Raw genomic sequence first — 23,923 nt, forward strand, 5'->3', positions numbered from 1 at the left:
ATCTATCGGCTGTACTGAGCTGAGGTAAGTACTGGCCAGCCCCTCTATCCCTTTGTTAGTATAGATTACAAAGTGAGTCACTCTGCTCTCTTGGCTCATTCATTGATTCAGCTTTTGGTTCCTTTCTTGACTCAGCACCTCTCCACCCTAGTTTGGCTCTACTGGGTACTTTTCTTGATCATAATAACAATATGTATTTACATAATTATTTTTACATACATGATAGTACATGTATGCATTGTTTTTATTTTTGTTATTTAACCTGATCCGATTAATGCCTTCATGACCCCTCTTACATTGGACAAGAAATTTTATATGTAATTTCACAAGTTATTACAACACAGTTACTTACAAAATTATAATATTTTTAATATGAGATGTCTTCTTCTTTCTGCATGTATTAAGCATTTGCCTGTTACACTCTCTTGGTTGAAATATTTGATCTTTATACCTCTTTCTCAGATGATCTGCCTACTAGATAATAATTCATCATTAATTTGGATATTCTGTTGTCCTCCATTCTTGTGACATAGTCTCTCCAATTGTTCTTGTATTCCTTTATCTGCTCATTTAAGTTTTTCACCCTATTTGTCTGATGTCAGCATTCATTCTACTCTCAGATAGTGTGTACCCAGCTACTCTTACTAGGAATCGCATCTTCAATTCTTGTATTCTTCATTCATTTCTTTTTGTTACAGTATATGACTCACTTCCAAATGTCATAGTTGGTACCAACAAATGAAATAGTAGTTCCTAAGATGTTGAATAACTTCACTCTTTCTGTTTTCTCATCATTTATTTTTATTTTGCTGGGAATGGTCTCCTGGTCCCTGAAAACCACGACTTCTGGTTTCTTTGAAGATACAAACAGATTATATAACTTAGCTGCTGTGAATAAAATATTATCAGCTGTTTGGAGTGGGTTCTCAGCTCCAATGAAGTCATGACCCAGGACATGCAGCAATTGTCAAACTAGACAAATATTTAAAAATATTTATTGGAAGTGTACTTGCCCATTAACAGCGATCCTTTAAACTAGTAGAAAACCAGAAAACTGATGTTCTTTTTGCAATATTAATTTGTTCTGAAAATATTATGATCCCAGACACGACAGTGCCCTCCAAGTCTATCTTTTCAAAAGCAAGACAGATATGCACTGAAAAAAAACTGACTCACTTTGAGTCAAATAGATCAGATTTTACTTATAAATTATAATATTGCTTAATTTTTCCTTTTTGGGTGTATATGTTGTCATATTGATTGTAAATGATGCATGTAGATAAATTAATTAGAATTCTGGTATAGTTCTTATGTCGTATTTTGTCTCCAATAAAACTATAAAATGTGGAAAGAATTAGTCTTATTTTTAAAATTTTCCCACATGATTAAAAAGTGAAGATAACTGCTCACCATATGGTGGAGTCAGTGATTGGTAGAAAGATTCATAAACAGGAACTGAAACTTTGTAACTTAGTCTCAAACTCTTCCATCATCACTGTGCATAAACACACCCATAAACACACAGCTGCATTGCCCTGATATTGCAGTAGGATAGGAGTGAGGGGATGTGTTGGGTGAAGCAAGGGAGTTAAGCAAAACAGGTGTGTGTGAGAAGGAAGGGGAAAAGGGAGCTTGTGGTTAGCTTTACTCCTTCCATTGTTTGTATTCCATCTGGGACTTTACAGTATCATACCAGGTGATTTTTTCTACTGTTTAAAAACTCTAGGGATTGACTGACGAGAGGATATGGACCAAAAAAGATCTAATCAACTTATGTACAGAAATGCTTGGTTTCCATGTTAGAGACAATTTATTGAATCATATATTGTTACAGAGACTGCAGTCTAATGCAGCCACAGTTACAGTATGTGTTGAAAATGGTTTCCAGGTGCCTCAGAGCATGTGTGTACATGCCGTAGCACATTCTGTCTCACACGTTCACATCGGCCAGGCTGCATCCAAACTGTGTCAAAGGCAGCTTGAATAAGATGCTCCAGTGTCTCCACATCTATAATGAGCTCTGCATACACGATACTTTTGAGGTGGCACCTTAACTAGAAATTGTATGGGTTGAGATCCAGAGAATGATCAGGCCATGCAACTGAACCCCCTCCTCTGATCCATTGACCAGGGAAAACATGATTGAGATGTTGTCTGAACATTAACCGCAAAGTGCACTAGAGCACCATCATGTAGTAGCCATATAACCTTTGGAATCATCAACAGCACTTCTTCCAGCAGGGAAGGCAAACTAACCTGCAAAAAATGCCAATAGTTTCAGCCCGTTAGGAAATGCAGAAGGAAGAATGGTCCTAAAATAGTCACCAATTATCCTGGCCCACACATTCTGACTGCACAAATGCTGATGATTCGCTGTCAGCATACCATGGGGTTCTGCATACTACCCCACAGATGACTGTAAGATGCCTCTCCGCATAAAGGTGGCCTCATTTGTTAATAGGATGGATGACACAAAACCCAGAATCATGGTTACCTGGTGAAGAAACCAGTGACAAAACTGCTCCCAATGTGCAAAGTCTGTCGCTAGTAAGCACTGCACAGCTGTAAGTGATAAGGTTAGTAACAACTGTCATGGAGAATGTTCCACACGGTCATCTGGCTTACCTTGTACTTGTGGACCAACTGCCTGGTACTGACACAGCGGTCACCTTCCACAGTGTTAATCACATTTTCCTCCAAGTCTGGTGTCTGAACATTTTGGGTTCATGCTCATGATGATTTCCTGCTTCCTGAAATGATCCTGTCTCAAACAAATGGTGAAACACTGTTGCAAACATTGAATGCTATGGTTGTCATTGGCAGGAATAGGTCTCCTGATACTACCTTGCTATCTGCCACCCATTGCCATTTGCCTTTCTGTAAGTAAACATCATGTCAGCAAGCTCTCAGTTCGAATCCAGAGCTACTGTATCACATCCTCTACAAGGTAAGCCGGCAAGAGAAGTGAATTGGACACCAATTACTATGGCAGGGGAGGGCACTAGGACATGATGTAAGAGGAACAGTACCATCTTCTAGAAGGAAACCAAGCAGTGGCTGCATGGTACAGCATGTATTAGACAGCAGTCTCTGTAATAAACTATGATTGAATGAATGAATGGTCCCTACCATGGAAACCATACATTTCTAGACATAAGTTCATTAGACCTTTTTTGTTCTGTATCCTCTCATCGATCAATCCCTAGAGTTTAAAACCCACATCCTTTCGTCTTTCCCTCTCCTTCCCTCTTTCCTGATGAGGCAACAGTTTGTTGCGAAAGCTTGAATTTTGTGTGTATGTTTGTGTTTGTTTGTGTGTCTATCGACGTGCCAGCACTTTCCTTTGGTAAGTCACATCATAGATATATAAATACAAAATAAACTTGACATGAGAAATTATTGTGGATTTTGAGTGGCTTGGCACTTCATCTGCTTCTCTTCTTAACGTACAACTGCAATGGGCATTGATGTTCTCTAGTGGAGGATGGCGGGCCAGGATGAGTCAAAAGGCACTCAGTGACAGCAGAGTCCCCTTTTTTACCTTCCAGCAGTTTGTATTAGAAGCTTAAGCCCACATCTGTGAGTGTTGTTATGAAGACCCAGTAGCTGCTATGCACGGCATGACAGCGGACAAAACTTGCAATATGAGCATTCCTGATTGGGCGGCTAAGTTGTATCAGGAGCTGACACAGCCAATGGTGCAACTGGCCAAATACTGGACATACTGGCCACCTGCCCCAGCTGTGGCGAGTGACAGGAGCATAGACATACAAGTTATGAGTCTCAGTACGGTGTCCGGCTGGTGGTGTCTGGTGCTGGAGGGTGCTCCATGGTGAGGAGGACCTCAGATAGATTGTCAGCCAATCTATCCTGTGGCTGGACCGCCTGCTAGGCAGTCCTGTCAGGAGATCAATGGAGCAGTAGTGGCCTCACAACAGAGGCTGACTTGACTGTCTGCCGATTTGAACCAGTGACCAGATAGCTAGTATTTATGTGTGCCAAAGTGGGTTTGATGCAGTGTAGCTGCTGCAAATGTCGTGCATGCTGTGTGCCTAAGTTTCCTTACATTCAGTAAAATTTTGATCACCAACCAACAGCTGGCGGCAGTGTCTAGATGAATGCTGTGGTGCAATGCTGTTCCAGCATATTGCAGCAAGCAGCTGCTGCCATAATGAGCTCTGTTGCAGTAGGCTAATGCTGTAACACAACAGCAACCAAAACAATCAGAAATCAACAATCATAAATGCAATTATGTCACCAGCTGATAGGCACACAGTAAATTACCTGATTCTATCAAGGCAAATTTATAACTCACGGGCAGGCCTGCACGTGGGAAGTACACTAGCGCTAATTAATTTCAATACACCCTGGCATTTCAGATTTACAACACAAATAACACATTATATCTCCCAAAGTATAATTATATTAACTTACATGTATATAATACAATCACAATCATTAAATTTTACTTTCATCAGAGTATCCTTCTTTGGATTTAATGACTGCCTCACAAACTCGTGGCATGCGGTCAATCAGTTTTTTTAGGTATTGTGAATCTATATGGTTCCACACATCCTTAACAATATTCCAGAGATGTTTCTTGCTGTGACACATTCTTTAAAGCCAGCATCAGTCAGTCTCCTTTTTTGCTGTTGCAACAGATATTGTCGTCGTGTTCATTTCTACCAATTCGGCACGAATTTGGAGTGCTGTTTTGAAACTGTTCCTATTACTGGTAATTCTGATATATTTTCATCACTTTTAGTTGTTTTACGAAGTCATCCTGGTCTTGGTATGTCCTTATTGCTACCTGTTGCCTTCTGGCGGTGAAGGGTGTATTGCACTCCCTCTATAGACACACTACACTGTTTCACAATTTGGCAAATAGATAAACCTGCTTGTCTAAGTTCTACAATTGCGGCATGTTTTTCTATGGATATCTCCACTCATGGAGCCATATTAGCGATGTGCACACTTCGGCGTCATGAAGGAACTGGCGTGCAGGAACCACATGGCTTGCCATTTGCTGCGGACATCACGTCGCTGCAGGGAACAACACAGGTGCACCAAATGCAGCGTCCATAGGTAAACAAACATATCATATAGGTATATAACGTTTATGTACACAACATTTTTGTTGGATACTATTGTATCTCAATGACCACAAACAAAAATTATGACATGTGTACAACTGTTGTACTATTCCTTTTCTTCCTCAACCATACCCATGGTGTTAGAACTTACGTAGGCCTGCAGAGAACTAGATGTGTGTACTGGGTGTACTGAAATTAAAGAGTGGTAGTGTACATTTAATATATAATTACATTTTTTGTGGGCAGTGGAACTGAAGCTGATAAAAACAGCTTTTTTCAAAGAAAACTATTACAGTGACATCTGGAGTTAATAAATGAAATTCAGGGCTGTTGTGGAGCTCCTTTTTATTATTCCAGTGTAGCAATACATTTATCCTTGTATTTGGGTAACATTAAAAATAAGAGCAAATGGTTAATATGTGAATTAAAGGAAAACCTACCAGTCACCTATAGCTGACTGATGTGTGGTACATAGAAACATGAAACTGAAATGGTTTTTTTACTAGCTCTCAAGTTCTTGTTCTTTCTCTAGTAGATGTATACACATTCATGCACAGAACCACACACCCATAGTCACTGCGAGATCAGATTGTTAGATAGTTACATGTTCCATAGACCATTTGAATGATTCTTTCATTGAAATGGTGTAGAATGAGTTAATGTACAAGATATGTATATATGGTTAGTGTTAACATTAATGAACACATTATTTTTAGTCTTGCTCTACACTTAAAGCAAGTTTTTTTAATTACCTGTTACCAGTTTTTAAATAGAAATTTGTCCTTGGAATAGAAGTATTTGTCCAGGAGAAATGATTTTAGGTTAGATTTAAAGTTTGCTTTGCTATCTGTGAGACATTTTACGTTCTTGGGAAAATGATAAAAAATTGTTGCTGCATATTGAATTCCTTTCTGAGCCACTGACAGCTTTACTCATGCATAACGAAGGTAATTTTTTCTACTAGTGTTATAGGTAGGGACATCACTACCCCACTCAAATTGTAATGGATTATTTATAATGAATTTCACTAGCAAATATATGTACTGTGATGGTGTAATTGAAATGCCAAACTCCTGACTTTATCAGCACTTTCAACATTGTTTAAAAATTCAGTCTGTAAGACAGACCATCTATGAAAACTGTTCGTAGGTTTTCACAGATTCTCTGCCTTACAAACTGAATTTTTACACAACACTGAAAGTGCTTATAAATCCCAACATAGGAGACTTCATACAAAAAGCAGAGAAATTTAACTAAGTGACTGGGTAGTGTGTCCTATTACACCAGCAAAAAATCAACAAGAAATGTTGACACTAAGAAGGAACAAATCATTGAGTCCTCATGGTAATCTCATGTTAGTTATTCAAGCTCTTCAAGAGCAGATTAGTTCATACATCTGACAACTAATCAATGCATGTCTCTGACAGGCAAAATATCAACATTATGGAAAAAGGCATACATAATTATTTTAAGGAAGGGAGAGGACAACAGTCCTCTAGCTGCAATAGACCAATTTATCTGCTAGACACTTTTGGACATATGCTAGAAAAATTGTTACCTAGTAGACTGTTGTATCGACTCCTCATCAGTTCACTTTAGAAAAGTGAAGTAAATATAGGATGCTCTAAATGAGGCAATATTTATCAAGATACCGTTATCAAGAAGTGCTCCATGCAAATACATAGCAATCATAATGATAGTCAATGCTGGGGCATTTGACAACATTTGCTGGCTGGCACTTTATTACCCTGAAAGCGTATGTTTGCCTGCTCGCCCTACAGCTCTAAACAACTATCACACGTGCTGTTGCCAGGGCAGGAGGCAAACTAGCATATCCAGAAAAGTCTCCAAATGCTGTCACAACACTCCATAAAAGTCTCCAAATGCTGTCACAACACTCCATTTGTGATTCTGAGTTCTGGCATTTGATGCTAAATACACTCCTAGAAAATCAGTCAGTCATAGGTCAGGTGGAATATGACAATGATTTAATGATACTTGTGAATGGTAGTTCAAGAAGAAATCTGAGAACAGGTGGTAAGAGGTGCACAACTGGTAACCTGGAGTAAAGTAGTGCCTCAAAAAACTATATACATTGAGCTAAAAGTCCACCTATTAAGACATCTAGTACATGACTTAATAACATGTTCATAAAAGAAAAACTGTATCTATACCCAAATATTTAGTGTCTTTGTAAATGAGCAATTCAGTTTCATATAGGAGAAGTGGGTATGTGAGGCAGAAAAGTAATGTAAAATATAATAAGCCTAGCCAGGTGCAATTATAAGCTGCCAGTACAAACATGATATCACAAGGCTATTTTTACTGTTTTTGTGTAAGTGCCTGGGCTAAGAGGCTGCTATAGGACACAACAGCACAAACAGTGAACAGAGTGCTAATGGGGAGGGAGAGGGATATTTCTAATTGACACACAGACGAAAGCAGCCATGTACTGGTACAAAGGGAAAGACTACCTTCAAGTTCAGAATCTCGTATCAGCTAAGAAAACTGAACTTAATCAATATAAAAGTTTAAACAGAAGAACTGCAGTAGTTTAAAAGAAAAACACCTTTCACATGCTGCACATTAAGTTTTACAGTATTTAACTTATGCAGGCAGATGTGTTTCATTTTAATTACAAGGCATCTTCAGTGGGTGTCAGAACAGCATTTATTTCGTTACTTGCTTTGTAACTAAGATTAAATGTGTCTGGATGCACAAGCTAAATAAAAATGTGCAGCATGCAAAAGGTGTTTTTCTTTTAAACTACTGCAGTTTATATAGAGCTGCTGAGAAAATAGCGACAAAAAGAAACTTGTTAAACAGAATAATTTCTAATTGGTGATTATAAAAACCACAGTGGACAATGAGGGAGGAAAATATGGTAGATGAATTAGCTCATAAGATCTGACAGGGTAATACAAACCACAAAGCAAAACCTAGTAAGAAACTGGGTCCTCAGCCTCTGGCAGGAATGACAGACTGATTTTGTAGATGGCAGATGAATCTGCAGCTTCTCTGCAAATGACCAAGACTGGATTACAATTTGTGAACCCCTCAAGAGGACTGATCCAGTAGGCCATAGTCCATTTGCCATGTTTTAGGCTTACAAGGAAAGAAACAAATGAATGTGTCTGCTAATAAGAGGGCACTTCATGCACAAATGTGGCTATGGCTGTGAGGCAAGAGCTTTCCCATGCTTAAAACATCACATTTTAGATTCTGCACCATGAGTCCAGACCAGCAACAAATTTGCTTGTGCAGTGACCAAAAAGGCATGGAAGGTACATCAACATTTGAACCAACAAGTTCTCCTCATACTGTAATAGTAGCACCACAGTAGCACTTCTTTGAGCCCAAGTAGTTTGAGATTGGGATGATTCAGTTCATTATTCAGCAATAATCGACACTGGATGACATAGTGTGCCCATAGAGCTAGGAAATTGTCACCTACAACCAGAGAACACAAGAGAAAAGTGTGCAGACAAAGACTATTATTTAACATTAAACAGATGAAAAATTCAGGTTCTTTCCCTTTGTCCTCTGCCTTACCCACAGAGCAGGCAGAGAGCTGGCAGACTGGGAGTGACACCAAGTGATGTGAGGAATTTCAAATGCAAAAACTATTAAAGAGATGGACAGTTCTCTGCAAAAATATACAGCATAATATAGTAAAATAATAATGTGGAGGTAAATATACGTGACTTAGTAGTAGCAATAATGATGGCGATGGTGGTAATATTAGCACTAATAGTAATATTTTGCTATATTTGTGACTGTAAAGTTATTATTTAACTTACATAAATGTAGAAATATAGTAGTAGGCAGAAAAATAGCCTATTGTAGATTACTAGGTAAGAGGTTATTACGTAATGCAAATAATTATATTTTGTACAAGGCTGTTTGCAAACAGCTGAAACTGGTAATGATTCTAATAGATTTCTGTTACTATCTAAGAAAAATGAGAAGAAATGTAACATAACAAAATGTTATGGTACTTATACTTAGGACACAAAGGTCATGGGATAGCACTAGTATCGTGTACACAATGTATAAAAGGGCAGGTCATTGGTAGAGCTGTCATTTATACTCATGTGATTCACATGAAAAAGTTTCTGATGGGATTATGGCTGCACAGTGGGCATTAACAGACTTTGAATACAGAATGGTAGTTGGAGCTAGACCTGTGGGACACTCCCATTTCAGAAATCGTTAGGGAATTCATATTCCAGGATGCACAGTGTCAAGAGTGTGCTGAGAATAGCAAATTTTGGCCATTATCTGTCACCATGGACAATGCAGTGGCTGATGGCTTTCACTTAACAATCAAGACCGGAAGTGTTTGCATAATTGTCAGTACTAACAGACAAGCAACATTGAGTGACATAACTGCAGAAATCAATGTAGTGTGCACAGTGAGCTTATTCATTTGGACAATGTGGTGAAATTTGGCATTAATGGGTTGTGGTTGCAGATGACCGATGCAAGAGCCTTTGTTAAGAACATGACATCACATGTGGTGCCTCTCCTGGGTTTGTGACTGGAAAACTGCGGCCTGGTAAGGTGAGTCCTGATTTCAGTTGGTAAGAGTGTGGCACACACCCCACAAAGCCATGCACCCAAGTTGTCAATAAGGCACTGATTATGGCTCGATAATGGTGTGGGCTGTGTTTTAAGTGGGATGGACTGGGTACCCTGGTCCACCTAAACCGGCCATTGACTGGAAATGGTTATGTTCGGCAACTTGGAGACCATTTGCAGCCATTCTTGGACTTCATGTCCACAAACGACATTCGAATTTTTATGGATGATAATGCATCATGTCACTGGACAACAATTGTTTGTGATTGGTTTGAAGAACATTGTAGACAATTTGAATGAATGATTCGGCCACCCAGATCACCCGACATGAATCCCATTGAACATTTACGAGACGTAACAAGAGGTCAGTTCATACAAAAAATCCTGCACCAGCAACACTTTTGCAATTACGGATGGCTATAAAGTCAGCATGACTCAATGTTTCTGTAGTGGACTTCCAATGACTTGTAGAGTTTATGCCACATTGAGTTGCTGCACTATGCCGGACAAAAGAAGGTCCAACACGATATTGGGAGGTATCCCATGACTTTTATCACCTTACTGTATAGTGTTGTTACCCTTTTCAACATACAATGACTTATAACTGGTTTAAAAAATCCACACAGTAGAAATGTCAAAAATGCTTTCAGCCACAGCCTTAATCAAGCAAAAGAGAAGCACACACCATTTATACACACAAGCAAGCACACCTCAGCACACATGACCACCAGCTCCAGCATCTTGGCCCAAGGGCAGTTGTGTGCATGAGGTGTGCTTCCTTGTGTGTATGAATGGTGTGTGTTTCTGTTTTGCTGATAAAGGCTGTGGCCAAAAGATTTATGTAAGTGTCTTTTAATTGTGCCCCTCTGCAACTTAATGTGTCTTCTTTACAGTAAGTAGCAATCTGTCTCTTCCTACATTGTTGATATTCTTACATGGAGTTTGCACTGTTTGATTTTATCAAACACAGAAGAAAATAGATAATAATCAAAATTTGTGGATATCATAAATCTATTTTACATTTGATGGTGTCATTGCTTCCAAACGCTAACTTGGAGCATTGTTCATTATGACTGCTGTGGCTTCTCATATAGAATGTAATGACAGTTTCTTCAGTGACTCTATCAGACAGGTTACCTCTCAAGTTCACGTTACGTAGTTGCGGCCAACTCATGCTGCAACACCAGGGCAACATAATGTTGTATCTGTGTTTTTATGAAGCAGTTTGCGCTGAGGAAGACATTGCTCACATGCTTAGCAGTGATTTCAGTCTAGTGGCTGTTGACTGCTCAGTGCCTAAAGTCAGTGGTGTGCATTCATGGCAAACAACTGAAGAACTTCTTTGGTAATAATACCTGCTATGATACATTATGTATTTATAACCACACATTTATTCAAGACTATCTACATAAAACCCTTAATTTCTTTGAAATACATAGAACCAATGCGATGATCACATTACATTATTAATAGAGCACCTGTGAGCTGAGTCAAAGCAATATCTGTGCAGCTTAGCTAAGCAGTGAGAGAGTTGTGCAAGCAGCTCTGTTGGCTGTGTGCCATGGGCACATTTTTTTGGTCACAACCAAACATAACTTTGGGTAGCGAGAGACTTGCATGTACACCTCTGTTCACCCACAGGCCTTGTGCGTGTTTTTAGCCATAAGCAATGGTAGCTTGAGACAGGCATATAACATGTAATGGAGTGTATTAGTAATAGTAAAGTACTATAATGCTCTGTTTGCAAGTTTGCCAAAAGTATGTAGAGGTGCCTGGTGGTATTTAGTGATATAATGCAGAACTATGTCTACATGTATTACAAAAGAGCTTTCATCTACGCCATTTTGTGTGCATTCTTTCTCAGAAACGGAGGAGATAATTGAAAATGGATGGTCAACACCAAAACTAACAAACTTGGTTCAAAAGACCAATAGATTCACTAACGGAAAATCAATAAATTCACTAGGCTTTTAGGGTAAATTAATACCAAATGTGATGTGTCAGCCAGTAGCAGTGACCTAAAGTGGTGTTTCAATGGTATTGGCTGTTGTTCGGAAATGACAGAAATGATAATAGCACTGTTATACCACATTTTGTCTTAAATCACCATCCAAATAACTGGAGTCAAAAATATTTTTTAACTTGCTTGATGGACTTGCTGCTTATTTTTTTCAAGATCTTCTAAACCAATTAAATTTTTGGACACAGTTTTGCAATGTTGTCTTCCAAACACCTGTCCAGTGAGATTAAATTAGACTGGATTAGGTGTACTTTTCATTCCAACTTGATTCACAGTGAGGAGACAGATTCTCTGGGATATGAACCATGTCAGACAATAAGAATACAGAAAAATACAAATGAGACAGAATTACTCATCAAGATTAGTGAATGCTACGTGCAAGAACAGAAATAAACTTTGTAATGTGTTAAGTGCCATGCTACAGCAACCTCAAGAAATTGACTCAGATATTTTAGGACCAATTAAGGTATTTTTGGTACTTTGAGAAGACTTCGAGTTTGTTTCATTCTTGAACACATGTGACAAAATATTTACCTTTCCATGATGTGCTGTTCAACATCCTGCAGAACCAACCAAGTGATATCCTGTACTGTGAACAAAAAATCCAAGAAACTTACCACTCCTCAGTTGCACTATGTGATGACTGTGAACAAGTTTTCCAAGAAACTGTCTCTCAAGTAGGAATACGTTCAAAGAAGAAAAATATTGACTATAAATGCACCTATTGCAAAGTGTTTGATAACATTGATACCCATTTGAATTTAAGATTTCAAGAGTATTCTAAATTGAAATTTTCAAATTTATTGTTTCATGTAAACTACGGGCAATACTCTAACCATTTGTCCTACTGCAGCTTCAAAAATCCTATAGTTTCATATGGAATGTTCGCCAAAGCCATTCGAGTGATAAATGATCTGACAGTAGTTCACATTAGTGAAGAGTTTAGAAACAAAACCATGAGAGAACCTGCAAAACTACTCAGCAGTAATTCAATTTCAAACAAAAGTTTTGAACAGTATAATATGTTAATATCGTTACTATATACAATTCATGGAGTACACTTTCAGTATAAAGGCTGTTTTCTTCTATGATGAGAGAAATAAAAGTTACTTTCTTAATTCTATTGGAGAACAGAGACTGTCTCATCTTTTAATTGAAGTTTGCCTACTAGTAGAACTCGAAAGAAAGATCATCTGTTTGAGGAGGTGGCTACCAAATTTCCTTTCCAGGAGAAAAGAATGGAATTTCAATTCCATTGATCTCGCAGAGGTACTCGGTCTACCAAAGTGTCAAGATAGAGATTAAAGCCAGATACTAGTTATTTTCTACAAAAGTTCGGTTTCGTAATATTGTGGATATTATTGAGATGACCCTGTTCCTTGATTTACTATTGTTTACTTAAAATTGTAATATTAACATGATTAATTAATAAATTAATGAATATTTAATAAGAGTATATTAATGCTATAATAATATAATTATAATATTCCGTGCTTCAGCTTTCAGAATGGAAACTCTGCCGTGAGTGTTTACTTTTACACCATTCATGGCTCTCCAGTATTATTTATTTTATAAGTTTGTTTTTATTTTATTCAGTGTTTATTTCATTCTGGTGTTTCACAGTTTCATGTGGTATCATTCTGTTTTGCTTTGTTTCAGTAAGTTATGCGTACTTTACAATGTGTTCAGTGAGAGTTTGTCACTGGGACAAATATTCAACCAATTAAAGTTAAATTAAAATAACATCTAAGCCAGATGTCATTTAGTTAATGCAGGCTTGTCTTTTTCACACTTTTAACAAACTCATTCCCTCTAAATCAAATCTTTGAGTTGAGCTCCAAAGTGGAATGTCATAAGAGATCATAACCATAGTATACTTCTGAACTATAGTTGCACCAAATAGACCAGATCATTCATTCACCTTTAAGGATGTTTATAATAACTGGTGTCATAATGTGATGTTTATATACATCAATAGCTACAACACTACAGTATTTGTACATGGTTCTTTGTACAATTAAGTAATAGTTATGGTACAAGAAGGGATTAACTTAAGTTATAACTTTAATAATGCACTTTGTTATACAAGGTAACTTTTATTTACAAATCTAATATAGTGTGATGCAATGAATCACTCACAATGAATTAGATTAACAACATTCCTATGCCAGAATCAAAATTTCAAGTTATCTATTATACATTCTTCAAATTCTTTCAATGTATAAAATGCATTACCTTTTATCCATTTCATTATTAGCCTTTTGAATTAATTCAAAAGCACTTGAGACATTTGAATTTATTCAGAGACACTGAGTGTGCTTTTTTGGGTAATTTGTTAAAATATAAGAAATTAAAATATGAGGGATTACTGTGATATAATTTATTATATTATTTAAAACTAATGTGGGTTTTTGGTAGTCGGGAACAGAACTTGCCAATTGCATGTCTGTTTGTTGTGTTATGGTGATTAAAGTTATCCAGATTTCCTTTAGCATATACTAGGCAACTACAGGGGGCGGACAAAAATATGGAAACACAAAAACCACAACATGTTACCACACCTAATATGGTGTAAGAAAACTGTTGGCATTCTAAACAGCTTCCAGTCATCTTGGACTGGATAAATACTGGTCCAGTATGTTTTTTAAGGGACTCTTATATCACTCTCCCTGCAAAATAGTGACAAATTCAGGCAACAATGATGAAGGTGGATAGCAATCATGCACCCTTCTCTCCAAAGCAGACCACAAAGGCTCAATGATACTGAGATCTTGTGACAGTGGTAGCCATGGGAGGTGCAACAATTCATCCTCAGGGTCAAAAAAGGAATCCTGGACGATGCAAGCTGGGTGAACAGGAGCCCTGTCAATTTTGAACCACAACATCACCATTGGGCTACAAACATTGTATGATGGAGTGGATCTGGTCAGCCAAAATGGCCACACAATTCTTGGCAGTAATGTGATCTCAGACTATCCATGAGGCCCATGGAATACCATGATATGGCTGCCCAAATTATCATAGAACCCTGCAAGTTTCACTCTTGGGGCATAAACTTGGCCATAAGTTGGAAACAGCATGAAACATGACTCAACTGACCAAATACTTCCATTGCTCCATAGTCCAGGTTTTATGGCTATGGCACTCCATTTTTCTGTTATGGGCATTTGCATCACTGAATTGTGGTTCTGTAATTCCAGCTCACCCTGCAATTCACAACTTATGGAGATCCCTTTTTGTTGTTTTGGTGCTGATTGGGTTATGAGTGTGACATCAGTTTTGCAGTGGCCTTTTCAGCTGTCACCCTCTTATTTTTCGTCACAATCTTCTTCAATGACCGTCTGTCACAATCACTCAACCCACACTTTTCTATGTGTTGTTACTTAGTTGATGAAGTTTTTCCCACTTTCCCCATATGTGGTATAAATCTTCAATATTATGCCTCTTGAAACACCGAACGCTTCAGCTACATACAATACGAGCACATACAATACAAGCACCAACAATTTGCCTACATTTGAAATCACTTAACTCCCACATGATGTACTCAAAACTACACAGAACGCTGTTCTGACTATGACTGACACTTGCAATGTGTGGAGGACATTGCAAATGTGCCATTTGTGGTCAAATAGGTCGCACTAACTTTCACGCTTCATTAGTATCTACATTTATATTCAAGCATGCATTTATCATGGTGTTCCTATATTTTTGTCGAACCCCTGTAAAAACATACATGCTAGGGACTGTCATGATATTCATTTCCTTGAAGCAGTGTGCATAAATGATTCCTATGGTGTCAGTCTTGCAATGCATATGATAGCCTTTTTTGTCATTTAAATACAGTCTTTGATCCAGGTGAGTTTCCTCACAGCAGACTTCTAAATGTCAGATGGAAACTCAAGAAAGCAAAGTATGCAAATTGAAAGAGTGTTCCACTAACAGGGTCTCTCAGCTTATGCAGCAGATAAATCACATGTGAGAGTCTGGTGCATAGTTTACCTGTGTTTACATTCCAGCTAAGACTGTAGTCAGTATGGTAGCCAAGAAGTTACACTGGTTTAGTTTCCTGTTTAGGGGCATTTAAATTAAATGCAATGTTTTTTTTATTTTGCTGTCACTCTAATGCCTGAAATGAGGAATAAAACTCTGTAAGTTTCCATAATGATTAATAGAGAATACACATACTGCTTAATAGTTTCTTTCTGTGGAGTTCCTATTGAGGCATGAAATAGTTCTCCATTTGTTCTGTTTCTGCTCCTTCAATTGCCATTAGATCTGTGTGAGTCTTATGATTCCTGAATGGACAGAAAAGTTTACAGGCACTCCTGCTGATACTTAACACTACCATATTTCCATATTTTTACACAGCCATGACATGAGCCCCATGCAATTTCACACACCTGATACATCAATTGCTGAACAGATAAGGGAGCATTCCCAACTGTCAGTTCAATTTCTGAACTGACAAGGGAACATTTCCAAGTTTCAATAAACAATATTGCTTGGCTGGTGCATAGAGGGGGCGAATATCACAATAAGTATCTTTTTTTTCTTTTTTACCAATTTTATTTTTAAGGGGTAAAACTCACCACAAATGGTAATTTAGCATATTAGGTTTGGAGGCAATATCTTCAAAATGATGATATATAAAAAATGTTTCTCATATAAAAGTTGATATGTAATTAACACTCTTGAAAACTGTATAACTGAATTATGTAATAATTTGAAATTTTGTAAAGCATGCACCACTAAACATTCATTATTAATCGAGTTATTTATTTTATTTATATTTGTTTCTTATTTCAAATGGTTATTTTACATTTTACTTTTTTTTGGTTTACTGTTTCATATACATGTATTTCGTAATTGAAAACAAAACTAACTCATTATTATGATCCAAATCATTACAATAATGATAACTTGTAAATAAATTCTTAAAACTTAATATTTTCTTATACCATGCACGGCTGGATGGGTGAGGACAGTGAATAACGAAGGTCGAGGCCAGTAGGGTTACGGGAACATAGGATGTATTGCAGAGAATGTTCCTATCTGCACAATTCAGAAAAGCTGGTGTTGGTGGGAAGGATCCATATGACACAGGCTGTGAAGTAGTCATTAAAATGAAGGATGTCATGTTTGGCAGAGTGTTCAGCAAACAGGGTAGTCCACTTGTTTCCTGGCCACAGTTCATCGGTGGCCATTCATCTGGACAGACAGCTTGTTGGTTGTCATGCCTACATAGAATACAGCTCAGTGGTTGCAGCTTAGCTTGTAGACCACATGACTGGTTTCACAGGTAGCCCTGCCTTTGATGGAATAGATGATGTTAGTGACTGGACTGGAGTAAGTGGTGGTGGGAGGACACAGGTCCTGCATCTAGATCTATTACAGTGCTATGAATCATGAGGTAAGGGATTGTCAGCAGGGATTGTGTAAGGATGGACGTGTATATTGTGTAGGTTTGGTGGATGGCGGAATACCACTGTGGGAGGGATTGGAAGGATAATGGGCACGACATTTCTCATTTCAGGGCATAATGAGAGGTAATCAAAACCCTTCTGGAGAATGTAATTCAGTTGCACCAGTCCTGGGTGGTACTGACTTAAGAGGGGAATGCTCCTCTGTGGAACTTTGGGAGGTGGTGGGAGACTGGAAAGATAAGGCATGGGAGATTTGTTTTTGTGAAACGTTGGGAGGATAATTACAGTCAGTGAAGGCTTCAGTGAGACCTTTGGTCTATTTCAAGAGGGACTGCTCGTCACTGCAGATGTGATGACTGCAGGTGGCTATGCTGTACAGAAGGCACTTCTTGGTATGGAATGGGTGGCAGCTGTCGAAGTGGAGGTATTGCATGTGATTAGTAGGTTTGATATGGATAGAGGTACTGATGTAGCCATCTTTTAGGTGAAGGTCAGCATCTAGGAAGATGGCATGTTGGATTGAGTAGGACCAGGTGAAGCAAATGGGGGAGAACCTCAACAAAGAAGAAAACATCTTTCAAATATCTTTTGACATGGTCAGACATTTGTTTACTGTATTTCAATGCTGTTACAAGGACATTTGGGGCTTCAAAAAGAGAATCTTGAATTCTCTGTCCAAACTCAACATTAGTTTCTTTTAAAACTATGAAAGGGTGTCAGTGTGAGAAAACCATTTTGATCATCATATCTGAGGACAAGACAGGTACAGACATGCTACATCTATGGATTTCGATGTTGGAAGAACCTCATGAGAAGATTTTCCGATACAGTTCTGTTGAATGATTTTGATGTGTCTCCACTTTAGAGACAGTATAATTAAGGTACAGTCACTAGTACATAATCAATTATTTTTACAAAGGCTTACCATGGTGATGAAATATGCCTCATACATATTAGATATTTAGAGGACCACCAGCGACAATTTGAAATCCTACTGAATTTGTTTTATATTGTGCTCTCCATTATGTATATAATGTGAAGAAATTTCAATCATTTTATGTGCATAGTATAAGAAAACATTATTTTTAAACATTTGTTTATGAACTATCAATATTGTAATAATTTTGTATCATAATAATGAATTATTATTTTCAAGTAAAAAAATACGCATATGCCAAACTGTTAACTAAAAAAGTTTAAAATGTAAAATAACAATTTTAAGCAGAAACCAAATGTAACTAAAATAAATAACTAGGCTAATAATGAATGTTTAGATATTTTAATCAGGTATGTTGAAAATACTCTGACAGCGCATTATGTACAGCTTATTTTCCAGAAATGGTATTTCAGAAACCAGCTTTATTGCATATGGATGTATGTATCTTGGAACCTTTTTTAATTTAGGATGTAGCAAATGTTTCCATTTTTCAAAATCAATTATTGGTGATGGGATAGCTTGCAAAAATTCAAATTATTACATAATTCAATTATACAGTTTTCAAGAACGTTAATTACATATCAACTTTTATATGAGAAAGATTTTTTATGTATCACACTTCAAGTATATTTGCTCCAAACCAAATACAGTAAATTACCTTTTGGTGTGTGTTTTACCTCTTTTTTTAAAAAAAAAGGTGTTGCATTATTTTCCCTTCTACACACCCATCAAGTTTCATCAAGATCATTTATTGACAATTAGGAATGTTCCCTTGTGAGTGACATGGAACACAAAATTCATATTTGCAATTAATACAGGGAAATGGTTCGGAACAACAAGAGGTTGCTCTTACTGAAGAGTGGGTAGATTTTTAAAGTTTTGGCTAAGTGACAACCAACAGCCATTAAGTAACTGAAAAAAATGCATTTTTAACCATCAGCTGATTATTTTACAATCTATACGTCTACCGGTTTCAGTCCTGGACCATCTTCACAGGACCTAAGGTGAAAACAGATCAGGCAAAAAGAAAAAGAAAGGGTTGATTTTATGTCACCTACACCTTTGTAGGTAATGGATGATATAGTGGTTTAAGAGTAAGCAGCTAATTTTATAGCCTTTGTTGTAATTTGGCATAGGTACAACATGACAAGTAGACTGAACACAACTTTATTCCACAGAAGCAATAACAACTTGAACACAGTATTAAGTAACATCACACACACACACACACACACACACACACACACACACACACACACACACACACACACACACGCGCACACACCAATGCCACACTTGTGGCTTTTTGGAAGTATGTACATGCGTCACTGCATTCCTCTTCTCTTAAGGTGATCAAAGGTCACAGATTCTTGAGACATCCATGCTGTCCTTGCCCGCTGGGCCCTGACTAAGCAGTGTTCTGCTTCTGCAGTGGGAGGATTCAGTCTGAAGTGCTTCAGGTGTGGACGCATTCTGTACCCAGCCTCCCATGTCAAGCCATACAGCAACACCAGTGACACCAGGTCTGTTTCCATGTCAACCTCAGGCATCAGCTCTACTAAGCATGCTCATGATGCTGATGATACTTGTATCAGAAGTTGCTCAGGAATTGGTGACAGAATTCCTGACAATTTTGTCAGAAGCAGTAGAGGGACTGCTGGTTTGGCTACCAAGGATGGATGCCCTCGCTCACTTGGGAGTGGAGAACCGGCAGCAGCAGGTGATGTGACAACTGATGTGGACAGCCTCAGAGGCAATTATGTGACACCAGGAGGTGCCCGGTCATCCACGCGAAGGCAAAGCTGGTCATGGTGCCTCAAGCAGAGGCTATCCTACATGTGGATGTTGCAGAGATGCCTCCTCCAGCATCTGACAATGACAGCTGGAATCTATATAGGGCCTTGTCCGAAACCACATGCCCAAACAGCCACATCTAGCTGGAAGAGGTGTGGCAGCTATACGGTCCATCCAGGTGGAGGACACAGGAGGTGTAGCAGAGTCCTCAGCTGGTGCCCATGGAGTAGCTCCACCAGGCTCTCCTCGCCAAATGGCATAAAACGATACGAGGAGAGAAACCGATTTATGGCAATGTCAGACGAAGAGTTGGCAACGTACTTTTTCATCCGAGTTTTAAATGTTAGCGCTAGGTGTTCCACTTCAGCACTAGATTGTGGATGGAACAGCAAGGTGAGGATGTGACAGATACCATGGAAATCACAGAATGCCTCAGAGTCTTGTGATGAAAATTGTGGACCATTATTGGACACTAATATCATGGGTAAGCCTTTGAGCCAAAAAGTTGTGGACAAGGCCACAACAGTGACAGTTGTGGATTTGCAAACATAATGAATGACATAAGGAAAATAAGAATATGCAATAACAGCCAACAAGCATTGAGAAAGGGGCCAGCGAAATCCATATGTGTATGGTCCCATGCATGCCATGGCTTCGGCCAAAGAGACAAAGACGCCCAGGGAGTCGCTTGGCGCTTTGCACACTGTGAACAGGAGGCAGCCGTATAGGTAACATCACCCTCCAAGCTTGGCCAAAATATGTGTTGATGGGCCAACACTTTTGTGCATTATACACCCCAATTATCTGCATGTAATAAACAGAGAACCTCCGAAGGATGCACTAAGGAGATCACTACCTGAGGGACCACATGACCTGCATCTAAACACAGAATACCATCCACAACAGAGAATCGATGTTGAAAGATATAATATTCATGGAGGGGGTCGAACACATGAGAAGATGGTGAATCCGGCCAACCATGTTGTACAAATGTTATGACCTTCCATAAAACAGAATCCAAAGTTACATCCTTCATGATCTGTGTGCTAGTTATAGGAAAACCATTAACTGTCTCCTGTTCAGAGACTTCTATGTCGAAACAACGCAATTCCTCCTGATCAAATCCTGACGATCCGGACCAGCCAGCAGGCAGGACAAAGCATCACCATTTACATGTTGATTTGTAGGGCGAAAAGGAATCTTGTAGCTGTAATGTGAAATGAAAAGAGTCCAGTGCTGAATGCAATGTGCCACTTTATCAGGTAATGATGCAGAAGGACCGAGTAAGGAAACCAATGGTTTGTGATCGGTGACCAGACGGAATTTGGCACCATAGAGAAAAACATGGAATTTCTTCACAGCATATACAATAGACAAAGCTTCCTTTTCTATCTGAAAATACCTAGTTTGAGCAGGAGTCAGCATTTTTCAGACATAAGCAATACGCCACTAGGAGCCATCAGGATATCTATGAGCCTGTACCACCACCAATCTGTACTTTGAAGCATCCAGCGCAAGAATCAAGTGGAGGCCTGGTTGGTACATCACGAAGTAGGACACAGACTGCAACATGGTCCTAAGGGTGGAAAACGCGGTTTCACAAGCCAGTGACCAGCAAAACTGTGTCCCTTTGTAAAGCAACACAGGTAACAGCTCCACAATTGTCACTGCCCCAGGCCAAAATTTATGGTAGTAGGTGACTTTTCCTACAAAAAACTTAAGTTCTTTGACTGACGAAGGGCATGGAAGTGACATAATAACAGATATATGTTTATGCAGGGGTTTGAGAACCTCACAAGAAACTTCAAACCCATTGCAAATGACACACAGTTGAAAAAATTGACATTTTTCTAAATTACAATTCAGCCACTTGGAGGACAGAAAAAGAGAGTACGGAGATTTTGTAAATGTTCCTCAGCAGAGCCACTAGAAACTACAATGTCATACAAATAGTTTGCACAACCTGACACAGATGCAAAAGTTGTTCCAAAAAAGTTGAAAAATAGCGAGAGCACTGACAACTCCAAAAGGCAACCACAAATATTGGTACAGTCCAAAAGAGGGATTGGCAACTAACATATGTTTTGATTCTATATCTAAAGAGAGTTGTAAATAGGCATCTGACATAACTTTACAAATTCATTTGGGTGCAGTATCTGGTATGTATCCACTATAGATTGTGCATTCACAGAAACTTTAAAACCACTGCAGAGGCATAACTAGCCTGACAGAAATTACTATAACTATGGGGGTATACCATTCACTTGATGTAATAAGCCGAACAATTCTGGATTCTGTGAGGCAATCTAATTTTTCTTTGACTTGTTTCCTGAGTGCCACTGGAACCAGATGGGCATAGAAAAAATGAGGCTGTGGTGAAGGTTCCATGGTAATGTGTGCTTGAAAATTGTTGTCGCATCCCAATCCAGAGAGAACAAAGAAGAAACTCAGAACACAATGCTTATAACTGGGTATGTAGCACTTGTGCAGGCACTAAATTCACTTCATCTGAAATGGTAAAAGCAAACAACTTAAAAGCATCTGATCCAAAAGGATTCTCCATATGTGTATTATCTACAACAAGAAATGTAAGTGACCAGAGTACAGACTTTTACGTTATTTGGGCAGAGAACTGTCCAAGAATAGGAATACTCTGTTTGTTGTAATTTACTAACTTTCGTGCCACAGAGAGAGGTGGAGGAGAGCCCAAGTCCCTATAAGTTTGTGTGTTTAACAATGTTACCACAGCTCTTGTATCCACTCGCATGTGCAGAACTTATGAAAAACTATAACTTAGTTTGGTACAACAGAAATAGGCAATACAACTTTTACATCCGTATCTGCAGCAGGATCATTGAGCTGAATTTTTCCTTTACAAACAGAAGCAATGTGACCTCTTTTGTTGCAGTTATGACAGGTAACCAGCACTGGGAACTAATGGTTAATGGAACAATAAGGGCAGGACAGAAGCTTGGAACATGTACATTGCTGTTTACTATATTGTTTACTTCATTGGTGAGGCCGCTGCTGGGAGGGAGGCTGGCCACCCGACACTGTGAGCTTGTGTGGACCGTTTCGACCACGTCTTCCCCTATGTGAACTATCTGAAACTTGGTGTGGAGGAGAGGGATGGATTGCTGATACCTCACACAATGACTCAATTTGTTTACCTGCAGCTTGCGAGTCCTTGAACGACTGTGTAACAACTAAAACCTGAGAGGGATGGATTTTCACACTGGAGGCATGCTCTCACACCTCACAATCTGGAGCTAAATGAATGATAGCATCTCTCACCATCTGATTACCATATTTCTCTATATACACATCAGACACAAAATGACAATAATGACGATTTAACCCCATAGAGTTCAGCCACACATGCTCAAAACGACTGATATGACTCCTTCCTACAGCGGTAAAATTCCACCTGGGATGCAGTAGCATGGGTGTGCTTACAGCAGTATTTAGAACGAAGTTCACAAATTTGATCGAACATTAAAGAAGACGAATCCTGCAAAGGGGCGAGTTGACATAGGACATGGCGATATTCATGAAACGAACAAAGCCCAACATAAAATTGGCTTCAGTAATCCCAAAAGTTTCAAAGTGTTGTCGTAGATGTTTCTCGTATGTGTCCCATTCCTCAACAGACTCATCATATGTAGAAAAGGGACGTGGATAAACAACGGGAGTCGCAGAGGGCAAAACAGCAGGTGACAGACTGAGGAGCATGCTGACCATACAAAACAGAACAATGACTGAAGTACCTGAGTTTGATTGTCCAGCACCTGTGATTGGTGGTGCAACGTTGTGGATAAAGATTCTTGCTGTCAAGCTACTCAACGTAAAATATCTTCCGTAACACCATCAGCCATCATGAGAATAAAGGGAGGACCAACCAAAGTTTTTTCACAGAGAACAGGACTACACTCACTATCTATTGTTTTGTTACTAGGTAAGCATTAACAACTTGAACACAGTATTTAAGTAAAATTAACCAATAACGTACACAAAGAGCTCTCTCTCTCTCTCTGACACACACACAGACACACACACACACACACACACACAC

General features: G+C 38.7%; 1 protein-coding gene across 1 annotated transcript in view; it reads left to right on the plus strand.

Moving 5' to 3' along the window:
• Window positions 1–19,786, plus strand: part of LOC126420044 (zinc finger protein 26-like) — a 50,044-nt gene extending 30,258 nt beyond the window's left edge. Inside the window, exon 4 of the mRNA XM_050087228.1 lies at window positions 19,541–19,786. Coding sequence (XP_049943185.1) covers window positions 19,541–19,786 — 246 coding nt within the window. The remainder of the gene's footprint in view (window positions 1–19,540) is intronic.
• Window positions 19,787–23,923: the final 4,137 nt, after the last annotated feature.

Source organism: Schistocerca serialis, chromosome 1, assembly GCF_023864345.2.
Source record: "Schistocerca serialis cubense isolate TAMUIC-IGC-003099 chromosome 1, iqSchSeri2.2, whole genome shotgun sequence".
Lineage (NCBI taxonomy): Eukaryota > Metazoa > Arthropoda > Insecta > Orthoptera > Acrididae > Schistocerca > Schistocerca serialis.